Source organism: Penaeus vannamei, chromosome 41, assembly GCF_042767895.1.
Source record: "Penaeus vannamei isolate JL-2024 chromosome 41, ASM4276789v1, whole genome shotgun sequence".
NCBI classification, from domain to species: Eukaryota; Metazoa; Arthropoda; class Malacostraca; order Decapoda; family Penaeidae; genus Penaeus; species Penaeus vannamei.
In genome coordinates, this window is record NC_091589.1 from 1,942,145 (window position 1) to 1,958,505 (window position 16,361).

The following is a 16,361-nucleotide window of genomic DNA, read 5'->3' on the forward strand; positions in this document are numbered from 1 at the left end:
GTTGGTTTTCGGTAAACATTAGTATGAAAAATGTCATTATTATTGGTGGAGAGTATCCATTAGAGGGTCTTTTTCATATTAGTTACTTTTGATGCTCGGGATTAAAGTGAGAAAAATAGTTTATGTGAAGAATGTTTCATTGTGATTATAAACACTAAAGATCTATTTAACCATGCAACCACCAATTTACCTAACTATCCATTCAGCTATGTATAAATGTATGTATCCATCTCTCTCTCTCTCTCTCTCTCTCTCTCTCTATATATATATATATATATATATATATATATATATATAAATGTATATATATATGTATGTATGTATGTATGTATACACATTTAAATACTTTGTCTATTTATCTATCAACCTACTCCAACTAGCTATCCATCTATTAATTCATCTGCCCATTTCTCTTCCTTCCTCTCTATATATACACATACATATATCTGTTTATATGTCTATTTCTTTTCGTCTGCCTGCCGGCTCATTTACTTACCCGTCTCTCAGTTTATATATCAAGACATACATGATACTATGCATATTATCTTGGCCTTACAACGTGTAACAGTTAACCAGCACTGCTTGGCCGTGCGAACAAAATCATGTACCATGTGAATGATGTTTAAGGTCCTGTTCGTATTTAGGATTTAACGATAAATGACGCTTTTGTTTACGTCTGTGTTCAAAAACAGTCCAATACATTCCATTGTAAACTTAATGTTGATCTGCTGACAACAGTGTTAGCAAGGAGAGGAAATGGAGTTTCCGATTGGAAAAGTTTATTGTATCTTTTTCGAAGGAATTCCTTAGATGACACACCACGGCTCCTGTTGCACGTTGTCCATTATGTCTCGGCTCAGTAATAGAGGGAACGATAAAGAGAAGGACGATGAAGAGAAGTATGTGCGTAGGAGACAGGAGAGTACAGGTGGGATGGCTCTGCCTCAGGCTCAGCAGACCTCTTGTAGATGTGTCGGCCGTAAGCTGGAAGTGGATCGTATGGTAGATAAGAGAGATAAGCCTGAGAAGCCTCAGCCTCGGCTTCTGGCTCAGCAGACCTCTTGTGGAACCGGTGACCATGGTATCCTCCGTAGGCTACGGGGAGGGGAGAATAGCTTCCGTGAGAGTAAAGTCGAGAAGCTTCAGCGTCAGCAGCCCTTTTGTGGAGTGTGTGAACGCTGTGTCCATAAACGCCATACACAGGAGTGCGGATGACGGCCCTGACGCCATAAAGAGTGGAAGGCTCAGCGTCTGCGGATCTCTTATGGTAGTGAGTCGGGAAGGATGGTCCATAGGAGTATCGAGGATAGAGTGGAGTTCTGTAGCCGGAGTGAGGAATCACGCTGGGCTCCGCCTCTCGCTTCTCGACTTCGGAAGCGCAAACGGCAGCCGCCAGGAGCACAAACGCCTGAAAGTAAGTTCAGACAAGTTGTCGATCTGCTGTAGTCAATAACAGAAATATGATCAAGTGAAAACCCTCCACTGTACTCACCAAGTACTTCATCTTGGGTTAAGCAGGCTTGTTGTGGCCACAACAGAGGAGTGTGTGTGAGTAAGATCTTGTGGAATGGTTTATATAGGTCACTTCTGACCTTGCAGTGAGTGGAAAGTGCAAGTCAGATGTTGCATTTTGCTTGCGTTCTTATGTTTATTTCTTTTGTCGAGATAAAAAAAGGCTTATCTAAGGAAGAGACTGGGGACCTGATTATAGATATGGTAAAAGGTGTTGGTAAGCAAATAAAATCAGAATCAATGGAAATTGATATAAAAAAGGAACATTCTTTCTCTTGAGCTTTTACACGCCACAAAATCGAAGGGCAAGTAAAAATATTGGCAGATAATAGAGGAGAAGATAGAGATAAAGATCGATGGGTTGGTTGAAAAAGATCAAGGGAAGCAGGGAGATGAAAACAGAGAGGGAGAGGTAGAGGAAGAGGAAGACAAGGAGAGAGGGAGAGAGGAAGAGGGACGCGTGGAGAGGGAAAGTGATGAGAAGAGATAGAAGAAAGGGGGGAAATAATAGAAGAGGGAGAGAAAGGAGAAGAGAGAGGGAGAGGAGGGATGAGACAAAGAGGGAAGCATGGAGAGGGAGACAGATAAGGGGGAGGGGAGGGAGAACACACGCGCGCACACAGAAAATAAAATAAAATCACACACACAGTGACATACACAAACGCAATTACACAAAATCACAATCATACATGCCTATACGCACAAGCACACATACACACAAGAATTTCGTGTGCATGTGGATAAGTCTAACAATAACTGAGAAAGCCTCAAATTCCCCCCAATGAAATATTTATTGATTTTGTTCGCACAGCCAAGCAGTGCTGGTTAACTGTTACACGTTGTAAGGCCACGATAATATGCATAGTATCATGTATGTCTTGATATATAAACTGGGAGACGGGTAAGTAAATGAGCCGACAGGCAGGCAAAAAGAAAAATAGACATAAACAGATATATGTATGTATATAGAGAGAGGAAGGAAGAGAAATGGGCAGATGAATTAATAGATGGATAGCTAGTTGGAGTAGGTTAATAGATAAATAGACATAAAGTATTTAAATGTGTATACATACATATATATATATATATATATATATATAGAGAGAGAGAGAGAGAGAGAGAGAGAGAGAGAGAGATGGATACATACATTTATATACATATACATATGGAGCTGAATGGATAGTTAGGTAAATTGGTGGTTGCATGGTTAAATAGATCTTTTGTGTTTATAATCACATAGAAACATTCTTCACATGAATCATTTTCTCACTTTAATCCCGAGCATTGAATATAACTGATATAAAAATTGAAAAAATACCCTTTGAAGGATACTCTCCACCAATAATAATGACATTTTTCATACTAATGTTTACCGAAAACCAACCTTCGCTGTCCTAGGTCTTCGATTCCTCAGCTACACCTCATGAATATACACAAATAGAAAAACCTGAAAGTGCAATTCGTATTTATTTTCAAAATATTTACAATAAATGGAAAAAAACAACTCCAAAACACCATCTCCATTGCCAAAAGAGATCCTAAATAAGTGAAACTACCATATATTGATAAGGCAAACTCTGACATCAGAAAACAATTAAAAATATCTTTGTAGGGCAATCGACCTCAGATTAAATTTATCTTTGTTTTCAGCAACACCAACATTTTCACAAAGCTCATAAAACAACCAGTGAACTACAGGTCTGACCCGTGTTCGAATGCAGTGTGCTTCTCCACCTGTCCTAACTGCCTTGCTACGTAGGTGGAATCACAAAGGGAAATAAGAACGCAATGGAAAGGGTTTCCAGACTGGCCTCCCGCTGAGCAAGACCATCTTTCTCGAGAACAGTAACACACATCCTTTCTATAACTGATTTTATTATTTTGTCCTATCACGGCTCCCGCCAAGACGTCGTCTTGGATTTCCTTTTTATACTAAAGGTAAAGCCATAACTGAACAACCCTACCACCTTGTTAAACTAAACAGTCATTTATAACACAATTTTAGATTCTAGGAGACAAATACAGGTTTTTAAGACGGCGTTTTAGGCCCATGTTTTAGCAGAAGGAAAGCATATGAAAACTGCCTAGAATCGCTATGATATATCATTTAACTTAATATATAACGTTACCAATATTTCAGGTCATGTTTGGTTTTAGGTTTGAACTATATATGACATTTGTCAAATATGCTTTCCATTTTCAAATATATATAAATATTTACGTATGTATATATATACATATATATATATATATATATACATATGAATATATATGTGTATATATTTTTCTGGTAAGAGCGTTTTGATTATGGGAGACAAGTACAGATTTCTAAACGGGATTTTAGGCATGATGGCCTGCCTCTGACTTAGCAGGAGGGAAGCATATGAAAATTGCGAAAGATCGCAATCATATACTATGACTTATTTTTCTTCTATGTTATCAGCGTACCACGTGAACAATGTTTAAGGTCCTGTTTGTATTTAGGGTTTAACGATAAATGACGCTTTTGTTTACGTCTGTGTTCAAAAACAGTCCAATACATTCCATTGTAAACTTCATATGTTGATCTGCTGACAGCAATGTTAGCAAGGAGAGGAAATGGAGTTTCCGATTGGAAAAGTTTATTGTATCTTTTTCGAAGGAATTCCTTAGATGACACACCATGGCTCCTGTTGCACGTTGTCCATTATGTCTCGGCTCAGTAATAGAGGGAACGATAAACAGAAGGACGAGAAGTATGTGCGTAAGAGACAGGAGAGTACAGGTGGGATGGCTCTGCCTCAGGCTCAGCAGACCTCTTGTAGATGTGTCGGCCGTAAGCTGGAAGTGGAACGTATGGAAGGTAAGGGAGATAGCCCCGAGAAGCCTCAGCCTCGGCTTCTGGCTCAGCAGACCTCTTGTGGAACCGGTGACCATGGTATCCTCCGTAGGCTACGGGGAAGGGAGAATAGCTTCCGTGGGAGTAAAGTCGAGAAGCTTCAGCGTCAGCAGCCCTTTTGTGGAGTGTGTGAACGCTGTGTCCATAAACGCCATACACAGGAGTGCGGATGACGGCCCTGACGCCATAAAGAGTGGAAGGCTCAGCGTCTGCGGATCTCTTATGGTAGTGAGTCGGGAAGGATGGTCCATAGGAGTATCGAGGATAGAGTGGAGTTCTGTAGCCGGAGTGAGGAATCACGCTGGGCTCCGCCTCTCGCTTCTCGACTTCGGAAGCGCAAACGGCAGCCGCCAGGAGCACAAACGCCTGAAAGTAAGTTCAGACAAGTTGTAGATCTGCTGTAGTCAATAACAGAAATATAATCAAGTGAAAACCCTCCACTGTACTCACCAAGTACTTCATCTTGGGTTAAGCAGGCTTGTTGTGGCCACAACAGAGGAGTGTGTGTGAGTAAGATCTTGTGGAATGGTTTATATAGGTCGCTTCTGACCTTGCAGTGAGTGGAAAGTGCAAGTCAGAAGTTACATTTTGCTTGCGTTCTTATGTTTATTTCTTTTGTCGAGAAAAAAAGGCTTATCTAAGAAAGAAACTGGGGACCTGATTATAGATATGGTAAAAGGTGTTGGTAAGCAAATAAAATCAGAATCAATGGAAATTGATATAAAAAAAGGAACATTCTTTCTCTTGAGCTTTTACACGCCACAAAATCGAAGGGCAAGTAAAAATATTGGTAGATAATAGAGGAGAAGATATAGATAAAGGTAGATGGGTTGGATGAAAGTGATCAAGGGGAGCAGCGAGATGAAAAAAGAGAGGGAGAGGTAGAGGAAGAGGAAGACAGAAGGAGAGAGGGAGAGAGGAAGAGGGACGCGTGGAGAGGGAAAGTGATGAGAAGAGATAGAAGAAAGGGGGGAAATAATAGAAGAGGGAGAGAAAGAAGAGAGATGGAGAGGAGGGATGAGACAAGGAGGGAAGCATGGAGAGGGAGACAGATAAGGGGGAGGGGGGGGGGGAACACACGCGCGCACAGAAAATAAAATAAAATCACACAGTGACATACACAAACGCAATTACACAAAATCACAATCATACATGCCTATACGCACAAGCACACATACACACAAGAATTTCGTGTGCATGTGGATAAGTCTAACAATAACTGAGAAAGCCTCAAATTCCCCCCAATGAAATATTTATTGATTTTGTTCGCACAGCCAAGCAGTGCTGGTTAACTGTTACACGTTGTAAGGCCACGATAATATGCATAGTATCATGAATGTCTTGATATATAAACTGAGAGACGGGTAAGTAAATGAGCCGGCAGGCAGGCAAAAAGAAATAGACATATAAACAGATATATGTATGTGTATATATAGAGAGGAAGGAAGAGAAATGGGCAGATGAATTAATAGATGGATAGCTAGTTGGAGTAGGTTAATAGATAAATAGACATAAATTATTTAAATGTGTATACATACATACATACATATATATATATATATATATATATATATATATATATATATAGAGAGAGAGAGAGAGAGAGAGAGAGAGAGAGAGAGAGAGAGAGAGAGAGAGAGAGAGAGAGATGGATACATACATTTATACATAGCTGAATGGATAGTGAGGTAAATTGGTGATCTTTTGTGTTTATAATCACAGTGAAACATTCTTCACATAAATCATTTTCTCACTTTAATCCCGAGCATCAAAAGTAACTGATATGAAAAAATACCCTTTAATGGATACTCTCCACCAATAATAATGACATTTTTCATACTAATGTTTACCGAAAACCAACCTTCGCTGTCCTAGGTCTTCGATTCCTCAGCTATACCTCATGAATATACACAAATAGAAAAACTTGTAAGTGCAATTCGTATTTATTTTCAAAATATTTACAATACACGGAAAAAACAACTCCAAAACACCATCTCCACTGCCAAAAGAGATCCTAAATAAGTGAAACTACCATATATTGATAAGGCAAACTCTGACATCAGAAAACAATTAGAAATATCTTTATAAGGCAATCGACCTCAGATTAAATTTATCTTTGTTTTTAGCATCACTGACATTTTCCCAAAGCTCATAAAACAACCAGTGAACTACAGGTCTGACCCGTGTTCGAATGCAGTGTGCTTCTCCACCTGTCCTAACTGCCTTGCTACGGAGGTGGAATCACAAAGGGAAATAAGAACGCGATGGAAAGGGTTTCCGGACTGGCCTCCCGCTGAGCAGGCCATCTTTCTCGAGAACAGTAACACTCACATCGTTTCTGTAACAGATTTGAGTGCTTTGTCCTCCCACTGCCCTCGCAAAGACATCTTAGAATCCCTCCATATAGTAAAGGTAAAGCCAGAACTGAACAACGCAACATTTTGTTCACCAAACAGACTTTCTCTCGCCACGAACACCCACTTTGGTTAGTTTTCTCGGTCTTTCGTCGGAATCACGCGTCCATAGTTTATTTTGATTACGTTTATGCATTTTGTTTTTATTTTATGTATCTTTGTTGCATTCTACATCTATCTGCTTTATTGTTAACATTTTTGTACTTATATTTCATTAGTTACTAATATTCAAAAAGGAAAAATCGGAACCGCATGGCTTATCTAGACACCTTCGAAATGTTTGTTAAATAAGGAACATAAGATTCTACATGGTTGTGTTAATCTACCTCTTCCTGCTTGCAATTCGAGACCTGAACGCTAAGACTGAGACGCATCATATATATATATAGGGAGGGGCAGAGAGAGAGAGGGGGGGGGAGAGGGAGGCAAGGAGAGAGAGAGAGAGAGAGAGCGAGAGAGAGAGGAAGAGAGGAAGAAGAGGGAGAGGGAGAGAGAGAGAGAAAGGGAGGGGAAGGAGAAGATGAAGAAAGAGAATTAAAAGGAAAATGAGAAGGGAGGAGGGAGCGAGAAAGGGAGAGAAATGTGAGTATATACCAATATTATGAAAGCATTGAAGGAGGCTGGGAGACAAAAACAGAAATTTCACACAAATACAGGCGGAGAGAGAAAGAATGAAAAAGGCACATAAATAGAAAGGGGGAGAGGGGAGGGTAGGAGAGCACACATAAGCAGTTACAGGCACACACACATAAACACACAAGCACACATACACACACGAGAGAAATTTTGCGTTCATGTGGATATGAGTCTAATAATAATTGAGAAAGCAGCAAAGTCCCCCAAGGAAATATTTATTGCTTTTGTTCACCCAGCCAAGCAGTGCGGGTTAGTTTTTACAGCCTTGTTGTAAGGCTTCGATAATATGCATTGTATCATGTATGTCTTGATAGATAGAAAGACTGGTAGATAGGTAAGTAGGTAGGTAGGGAGGCAGGTAAAAAGAGACATATAAACAGATAGATGTGTACATATATAGATAGATGGAAAGAATGAGAGATGGACAGATGAATTAATAGTTAGATAGCTAGTTGAAATATTTTCATTTTTCTCACCTTAATATCGAGCATCAAAAATAACTGTCATTTGAAGAAAGATCCTTTAATGGATATTCTCCACCAACAATAATGACATTTTTCATACCAATGTTTATCGAAAACCAACTTTCGCTAGCCTAGGTCTTCTCTTGCTCAGCTGTACCTCATGAATATGCACGAATAGAGAAGCATGAAATTACAATTCGCATTTATTTTCAGAATATTGACAACAATGATAAAAAAAGAATCCAAAACACCATCTCTACTGCCAAAAGAAATTCTAAATATGTGAAACTACCATACATTGATAATTGAAACTGACATCAGAAAACAATAAAAAAAAAGGTTTATAAAGGAATCACCCTCAAATTAAATTCATCTTTGTTTTTATATATATATATATATTATATATGTATGTATGTATACACATTTAAATAATTTATGTCTATTTATCTATTAACCTACTCCAACTAGCTATCAATCTATTAATTCACCTGCCCATTTCTCTTCCTTCCTCTCTATATATACACATACATATATCTGTTTATATGTCCTTTTTTTTTTTTTTTTTTTTTTTTGCCTGCCTGCCGGCTCATTTACTTACCCGTCTCTCAGTTTATATATCAAGACACACATGATACTATGCATATTATCGTGGCCTTACAACGTGTAACAGTTAACCAGCACTGCTTGGCCATGCGAACAAAATCAATAAATATTTCATTGGGGGGAATTTGAGGCTTTCTCAGTTATTGTTAGACTTATCCACATGCACACGAAATTCTTGTGTGTATGTGTGCTTGTGCGTATAGGCATGTATGATTGTGATTTTGTGTAATTGCGTTTGTGTATGTCACTGTGTGTGATTTTATTTTATTTTCTGTGTGTGTGTGTTCTCTCTCCCCTCTCTACCCGTCTTCTCTCGATGTTTTTTTTCTTCTTCTTACCCTCCCCCACCCCCCTATCTGTCTCCCTCTCTATGCTTCCCTCTTTGTCTCACCCCCCCTCTCCATCTCTCTTCTCCTTTCTCTCCCCCTTCTATTATCTCCCCCCCTTTCTTCCATCATTTTTCATCACTGTCCCTCTCCAAGCGTCCCTCTTCTTTCCCTCTCTCCTTCTCTATCTCCCTCTTCCTCTACCTCTCCCTCTTTTTTTTCCCCTGCTTCCCTTGATCTATTTCAACCAACCCATCGATCTTTATCTCTATCTTCTCCTCTATTATCTGCCAATATTTTTACTTGCCCTTCGATTTTGTGGCGTGTAAAAGCTCAAGAGAAAGAATGTTCCTTTTTTATATCAATTTCCTTTGATTCTGATTTTATTTGCTTACCAACACCTTTTACCATATCTATAATCAGGTCCCCAGTCTCTTCCTTAGATAAGCCTTTTTTATCTCGACAAAAGAAATAAACATAAGAACGCAAGCAAAATGCAACATCTGACTTGCACTTTCCACTCACTGCAAGGTCAGAAGCGACCTATATAAACCATTCCACAAGATCTTGCTCACACACACTCCTCTGTTGTGGCCACAACAAGCCTGCTTAACCCAAGATGAAGTACTTGGTGAGTACAGTGGAGGGTTTTCACTTGATTATATTTCTGTTATTGACTACAGCAGATCTACAACTTGTCTGAACTTACTTTCAGGCGTTTGTGCTCCTGGCGGCTGCCGTTTGCGCTTCCGAAGTCGAGAAGCGAGAGGCGGAGCCCAGCGTGATTCCTCACTCCGGCTACAGAACTCCACTCTATCCTCGATACTCCTATGGACCATCCTTCCCGACTCACTACCATAAGAGATCCGCAGACGCTGAGCCTTCCACTCTTTATGGCGTCAGGGCCGTCATCCGCACTCCTGCGTATGGCGTGTATGGACACAGCGTTCACACACTCCACAAAAGGGCTGCTGACGCTGAAGCTTCTCGACTTTACTCCCACGGAAGCTATTCTCCCTTCCCCGTAGCCTACGGAGGATACCAGGGTCACCGGTTCCACAAGAGGTCTGCTGAGCCAGAAGCCGAGGCTGAGGCTTCTCAGGCTTATCTCCCTTACCTTCCATACGATCCACTTCCAGCTTACGGCCGACACATCTACAAGAGGTCTGCTGAGCCTGAGGCAGAGCCATCCCACCTGTACTCTCCTGTCTCTTACGCACATACTTCTTTTCATCGTCCTTCTGTTCATCGTTCCCTCTATTACTGAGCCGAGACATAATGAACAACGTGCAACAGGAGCCATGGTGTGTCATCTAAGGAATTCCTTCGAAAAAGATACAATAAACTTTTCCAATCGGAAACTCCATTTCCTCTCCTTGCTAACATTGCTGTCAGCAGATCAGCATATGTAGTGTACAATGAAATGCATATTTTACTGTTTTTGAACACAGACGTAAACAAAAGCGTCATTTATCGTTAAACCCTAAATACGAACAGGACCTTAAACATTGTTCACGTGGTGCGCTGATAACGTAGAAGCAAAATAAGTCATATAGTATATGATTGCGATTCTTCGCAATTTTCATATTCTTCCCTCCTGCTAAAACAGAGGCAGGCCATCATGCCTAAAATCCCGCTTAGAAATCTGTACTTGTCTCCCATAATCAAAACGCTCTTACCAGGAAAATATATACACATATATATTCATATATATATATATATATATATATATATATATATATATATATATATATATATATATATGTATGTATGTATGTATGTATATATATATATATATATATATAGAGAGAGAGAGAGAGAGAGAGAGAGAGAGAGAGATAGATAGATAAATAGATATAGATATATACATATGTAAATATTTATATATATAGTTGAAAATGGAAAGCATATTTGACAAATGTCATTTATAGTTCAAACCTAAAACCAAACATGACCTGAAATATTGGTAATGCTATATATTAAGTTATAAAATATGTCAACGATTCTAGGCAATTTTCATTTGCTTTCCTCTCTCATTTTCTAGAAAGAAGGCCTGCTCAGCGGGAGGCCAGTCCGGAAACCCTTTCCATCGCGTTCTTATTTCCCTTTGTGATTCCACCTCCGTAGCAAGGCAGTTAGGACAGGTGGAGAAGCACACTACATCCGAACACGGGTCAGACCTGTAGTTCACTGGTTGTTTTATGAGTTAAAAAAAAAAAAAAAAAAAACGTGTGTTGGTATAAACAAAGATGAATTTAATCTGAGGGTGATTCCTTTATAAACCTTTTTTTATTATTGTTTTCTGATATCAGTTTGAATTATCAATATATGGTAGTTTCACATATTTTGAATTTCTTTTGGTAGTGGAGATGGTGTTTTGGAGTTTTTTTTTAATTGTCAATATTCTGAAAATAAATGCGAATTGTAATTTCATGCTTCTCTATTCGTGCATATTCATGAGGTACAGCTGAGCAAGCGAAGACCGAGGCTAACGAAAGATGGTTTTCGATAAACATTGGTATGAAAAATGTCATTATTGTTGGTGGAGAATTTCCATTAAAGGATCTTTCTTTATATGACAGTTATTTTTGATGCTCGAAATTAAGGTGAGAAAAATGAAAACATTTCAACTAGCTATCTATCTATTAATTCATCTGTCCATCTCTCATTCTTTCCATCTATCTATCTATATATGTACACATCTATCTGTTTATATGTCTCTTTTTACCCGCCTCCCTGCCTACCTACCTACTTACCCATCTACCAGTCTTTCTATCTATCAAGACATACATGATACAATGCATATTATCGTGGCCTTACAACAAGGCTGTAAAAATTAACCCGAACTGCTTGGCTGGGTGAACAAAAACAATAAATATTTCCTTGGGGGGAATTCGCTGCTTTCTCAGTTATATTTAGACTCATATCCACATGAACGCAAAATTTCTCTTGTGTGTGTATGTGTGCTTGTGTGTTTATGTGTGCTTTTATGTTTTTTCTTTTCTTTCTTTTATGTGTATGTGTGTGTGCCTGCAACTGCTTATGTGTGCTCGCCCTCTCCTTCTACCCTCCCCTCTCCCCCTTTCTATTTATGTGCCTTTTTCATTCTTCTTTCTCTCTCCGCCTGCATTCGTGTGAAATTTCTCTGTTTTTGTCTCCCAGCCCCCATCTATGTTTTTCATCATATTGGTATGTTCTCAAATTTCTCTCCCTTTCTTGCTCCCTCCTTCCTTCTCATTTTCCTATTAATTCTCTTTCTTCATCTTCTTCCACTCCCTTTCTCTCTCTCTTCCTCTCCCTCTTCTTCCTCTCTCTCTCTCTCTCTCTCTCTCTCTTTCTCTCTCTCTTTCTCTCTCTTTCTCTCTCTTTCTCTCTCTCTCTCTCTCTCTCTCTCTCTCTCTCCTTGCCTCCCTCTCCCCCCCCCCCACCTCCCTATCTCTCTCTCTCTCTCTCTCTCTCTGCCCCTCACATGCTTCCTCTCTCTCTCCCACTCCATCTCTCTCCCTCTTCTATCTCTCTCTATTCCTCTATCTCTCCCTAAGCCTCCCTCTTCCTCTCCCTCTCTCTCTCCTTCTCCTTGTCCCCCTCGTTCTCTTGCAACCAACCTATTTATCATTTTTTTCTATCTTCTCTTATCTCTTATCTACCAATATATCTTTTTGTCATGAATTTATTCCCCTTTACTGCAGACCTAAAGTATTCTGAAACAAGCAGTGAGGAAGCTTGTATGGTTGCTTCAATGTCCTTCGATTTTGTGGCGTGTAAAAAGTCAAGAAAAATCTTGCTTTTTATCTCAATATCCTTCAATTTACGTAAATTTCATTCTTGTAAATCCTTGTGAAAAATATTTGTTGTTCACTTTTTCCTTATAAAATAGAAGGAAAAGGAATAACCATATAGCATATTTTCAGAATGTCTTTACTATTTAGGCGTCAATGTGCAAATAGAAGTTTATGAAATAGCAGATAATGAAATTCAGCAACAGTAATCAACAGTGGTAAAGTAATTATAGGATTGGTAGTATGACAACATTACTAAAATTAAACTTATCGACATTGATGGCATTATATTAAAGACGAGGATAATAGAAACGAAACAAGAAAATAGCTAATGAATGGTAATCATTGCCATTACCATTCCATCAACTGTATTATCTTCATTATCACACATAGCAGTAATAAAGATAAGTTATAAAGATGACAGTAATGAAGAGGCGAAAGATCATGTTCATAGAACCTTCTCTGCAGTGTATTTGAACGAATGAATTAAAACCCACATCTCAACACAATATATTACAACGCCACACGATCGAAAGTCCTATCATTTTTCACTGTAACGTGACCCTTATACACTGCAAGGAGAGGAAAGATATCAGGAGGAAGGAATAACACTTGGGTCTTCTTACTCAACTAATCTTCGATACACACAAAAAAAGTTAACAAATGAATAAAAATAATTGTAATTCTTCGATCAAACCTTAATATTTGAGGTAAAATGCACTAGAAGAAATGCACATACATAGATATAATCATATTCACACACACACACACACACACACACACACACACACACACATATATATATATATAGATAGATAGATAGATAGATAGATGGATATAGATACAGATATATATGTATATAAATATGCACACATTTATATATATATATATATATATATATATATATATATATATATACTTGTATTCATATACATATATTTGCATAGGCATTCATACTTTGGAAACATACGTATATATGTACATATAATTATGTATATATGCATACGTGTGCGTGTATATATATACACATAAGTGTGTGTATGTAAATATATGTATGTATATGTAAATATATGTATATATGTATATATGTGAAACCCAGAGAGAGACTTATAATACCAATCAATAGTATATATATCGCTGTGTATAGCACCACCATTAACCATACCTATAATCTTTAGATGAGCCAATTATTATTTAAACAAAGGTAATGGACATGAGAACGCAAGCAAAATGCAACATCTGACTTGCACTTTCCACTCACTGCAAGGTCAGAAGCGACATATATAAACCATTCCACAAGATCTTGCTCACACACACTCCTCTGTTGTGGCCACAACAAGCCTGCTTAACCCAAGATGAAGTACTTGGTGAGTACAGTGGAGGGTTTTCACTTGATTATATTTATGTTATTGACTACAGCAGATCTACAACTTGTCTGAACTTACTTTCAGGCGTTTGTGCTCCTGGCGGCTGCCGTTTGCGCTTCCGAAGTCGAGAAGCGAGAGGCGGAGCCCAGCGTGATTCCTCACTCCGGCTACAGAGCTCCACTCTATCCTCGATACTCCTATGGACCATCCTTCCCGACTCACTACCATAAGAGATCCGCAGACGCTGAGCCTTCCACTCTTTATGGCGTCAGGGCCGTCATCCGCACTCCTGCGTATGGCGTGTATGGACACAGCGTTCACACACTCCACAAAAGGGCTGCTGACGCTGAAGCTTCTCGACTTTACTCCCACGGAAGCTATTCTCCCTTCCCCGTAGCCTACGGAGGATACCATGGTCACCGGTTCCACAAGAGGTCTGCTGAGCCAGAAGCCGAGGCTGAGGCTTCTCGGGGCTATCTCCCTTACCTTCCATACGCTCCACTTCCAGCTTACGGCCGACACATCTACAAGAGGTCTGCTGAGCCTGAGGCAGAGCCATCCCACCTGTACTCTCCTGTCTCTTACGCACATACTTCATTTCATCGTCCTTCTGTTCATCGTTCCCTCTATTACTGAGCCGAGACATAATGGACAACGTGCAACAGGAGCCGTGGTGTGTCATCTAAGGAATTCCTTCGAAAAAGATACAATAAACTTTTCCAATCGGAAACTCCATTTCCTCTCCTTGCTAACATTGCTGTCAGCAGATCAGCATATGTAGTGTACAATGGAATGCATATCTGACTTTTTGAACACAGACGTAAAAAAAAAAAAACTCATTTATCGTTAAACCCTAAATACGAACAGGACCTTAAACATTGTTCACGTGGTACGCTGATAACGTAAAAGCAAAATAGGTCATATAGTATATGATTGCGATTCTACGCAATTTTCATATGCTTCCCTCTTGCTAAAACAGAGGCAGGGCATCACCCTTAAAATCCCCTTTAGAAATCTGTACTTGTCTCCCATAATCAAAATGCTCTTACCAGGAAAATATATACACATATATATTCATATAGATAGATAGATAGATAGATATAGATATATATATATGTAAATATTTATATATATAGTTGAAAATGGAAAGCATATTTGACAAATGTCATTTATAGTTCAAACCTAAAACCAAACATGACCTGAAATATTGGTAATGTTATATATTAAGTTATAAAATATGTCAACGATTCTAGGCAATTTTCATTTGCTTTCCTCTCTCATTTTCGAGAAAGATGGCCTGCTCAGCGGGAGGCCAGTCCGGAAACCCTTTCCATCGCGTTCTTATTTCCCTTTGTGATTCCACCTCCGTAGCAAGGCAGTTAGGACAGGTGGAGAAGCACACTGCATTCGAACACGGGTCAGACCTGTAGTTCACTGGTTGTTTTATGAGTTAAAAAAAAAAAAAAAAAAAAAACGTGTGTTGGTAAAAACAAAGATGAATTTAATCTGAGGGTGATTCCTTTATAAACCTTTTCTTATTATTGTTTTCTGATGTCAGTTTCAATTATCAATATATGGTAGTTTCACATATTTTGAATTTCTTTTGGTAGTGGAGATGGTGTTTTGGAGGGTTTTTTTAATTGTCAATATTCTGAAAATAAATGCGAATTGTAATTTCATGCTTCTCTATTCGTGCATATTCATGAGGTACAGCTGAGCAAGCGAAGACCGAGGCTAACGAAGGTTGGTTTTCGGTAAACATTGGTATGAAAAATGTCATTATTGTTGGTGGAGAATATCCATTAAAGGATCTTTCTTCATATGACAATTATAATTCATGCTCGAAATTAAGGTGAGAAAAATGAAACTATTTCAACTAGCTATCTAACTATTAATTCACCTGTCCATCTCTCATTCTTTCCATCTATCTATCTATATATGTACACATCTATCTGTTTATATGTTTTTTTACCTGCCTCCCTGCCTACCTACTTATCTATCTACCAGCGTTTCTATCTATCAAGACATACATGATACAATGCATATTGTCGTGGCCTTCCAACAAGGCTGTAAAAACTAACCCGAACTGCTTGGCTGGGTGAACAAAAACAATAAATATTTCCTTGGGGGACTTTGCTGCTTTCTCAATTATTATTAGACTCATATCCACATGAACGCAAAATTTCTCTCGTGTGTGTATGTGTGCTTGTGTGTTTATGCGTGTGTGTGCCTGTAACTGCTTATGTGTGCTCGCCCTCTCCTTCTCCAGAAGAAAATAGGAAAAAAGATGGATAGAGATGGATAGATAGAGAAGTAAACACTAAAAATTAGACTTTGATATGATATGCAAATAGTGAATGAACTGATGAAATATGAGATTTG

General features: G+C 38.8%; 2 protein-coding genes across 4 annotated transcripts; one reads left to right on the top strand and one right to left on the bottom strand.

Annotated features, from left to right (window-relative positions):
* Positions 1–762: 762 nt before the first annotated feature.
* Positions 763–4,899, bottom strand: LOC113825620 (apidaecins type 73). 2 transcript variants are annotated; one of them, XM_027378467.2, is made up of 3 exons: positions 4,841–4,899; positions 4,308–4,756; positions 763–1,058 (listed from the first exon to the last, which is right to left on the bottom strand). In XM_027378467.2, the coding sequence occupies exons 1-3, from the start codon at positions 4,850–4,852 to the stop codon at positions 857–859; spliced, it is 663 nt and encodes a 220-aa protein (XP_027234268.2). In that variant the 5' UTR covers positions 4,853–4,899; the 3' UTR covers positions 763–856. The 2 variants fall into 2 exon arrangements, with proteins under 2 accessions (XP_027234268.2, XP_069973980.1); XM_070117879.1 differs by lacking the exons at positions 4,308–4,756; positions 4,841–4,899 and adding an exon at positions 1,493–1,551 and having other exon boundaries at positions 763–1,408.
* A 4,499-nt stretch (positions 4,900–9,398) lies between these two features.
* On the top strand, positions 9,399–14,709 carry LOC113825623 (apidaecins type 73-like). 2 transcript variants are annotated; one of them, XM_070117887.1, is made up of 3 exons: positions 9,399–9,464; positions 9,549–9,997; positions 14,414–14,709. In XM_070117887.1, the coding sequence occupies exons 1-3, from the start codon at positions 9,453–9,455 to the stop codon at positions 14,613–14,615; spliced, it is 663 nt and encodes a 220-aa protein (XP_069973988.1). In that variant the 5' UTR covers positions 9,399–9,452; the 3' UTR covers positions 14,616–14,709. The 2 variants fall into 2 exon arrangements, with proteins under 2 accessions (XP_069973988.1, XP_069973989.1); XM_070117888.1 differs by lacking the exons at positions 9,399–9,464; positions 9,549–9,997 and adding an exon at positions 13,921–13,979 and having other exon boundaries at positions 14,064–14,709.
* The last annotated feature ends 1,652 nt before the right edge of the window (positions 14,710–16,361 follow it).

Bases quoted from the DNA above. Each gene is read 5' to 3' on its own strand.
- LOC113825620 (XM_027378467.2), bottom strand. The intron at 1,059-4,307 runs GTCTGCTGAGCC...GTTCCACAAGAG, and splicing joins GGCCGACACATCTACAAGAG to GTCTGCTGAGCCAGAAGCCG.
- LOC113825623 (XM_070117887.1), top strand. The intron at 9,998-14,413 runs GTCTGCTGAGCC...GTTCCACAAGAG, and splicing joins GGCCGACACATCTACAAGAG to GTCTGCTGAGCCAGAAGCCG.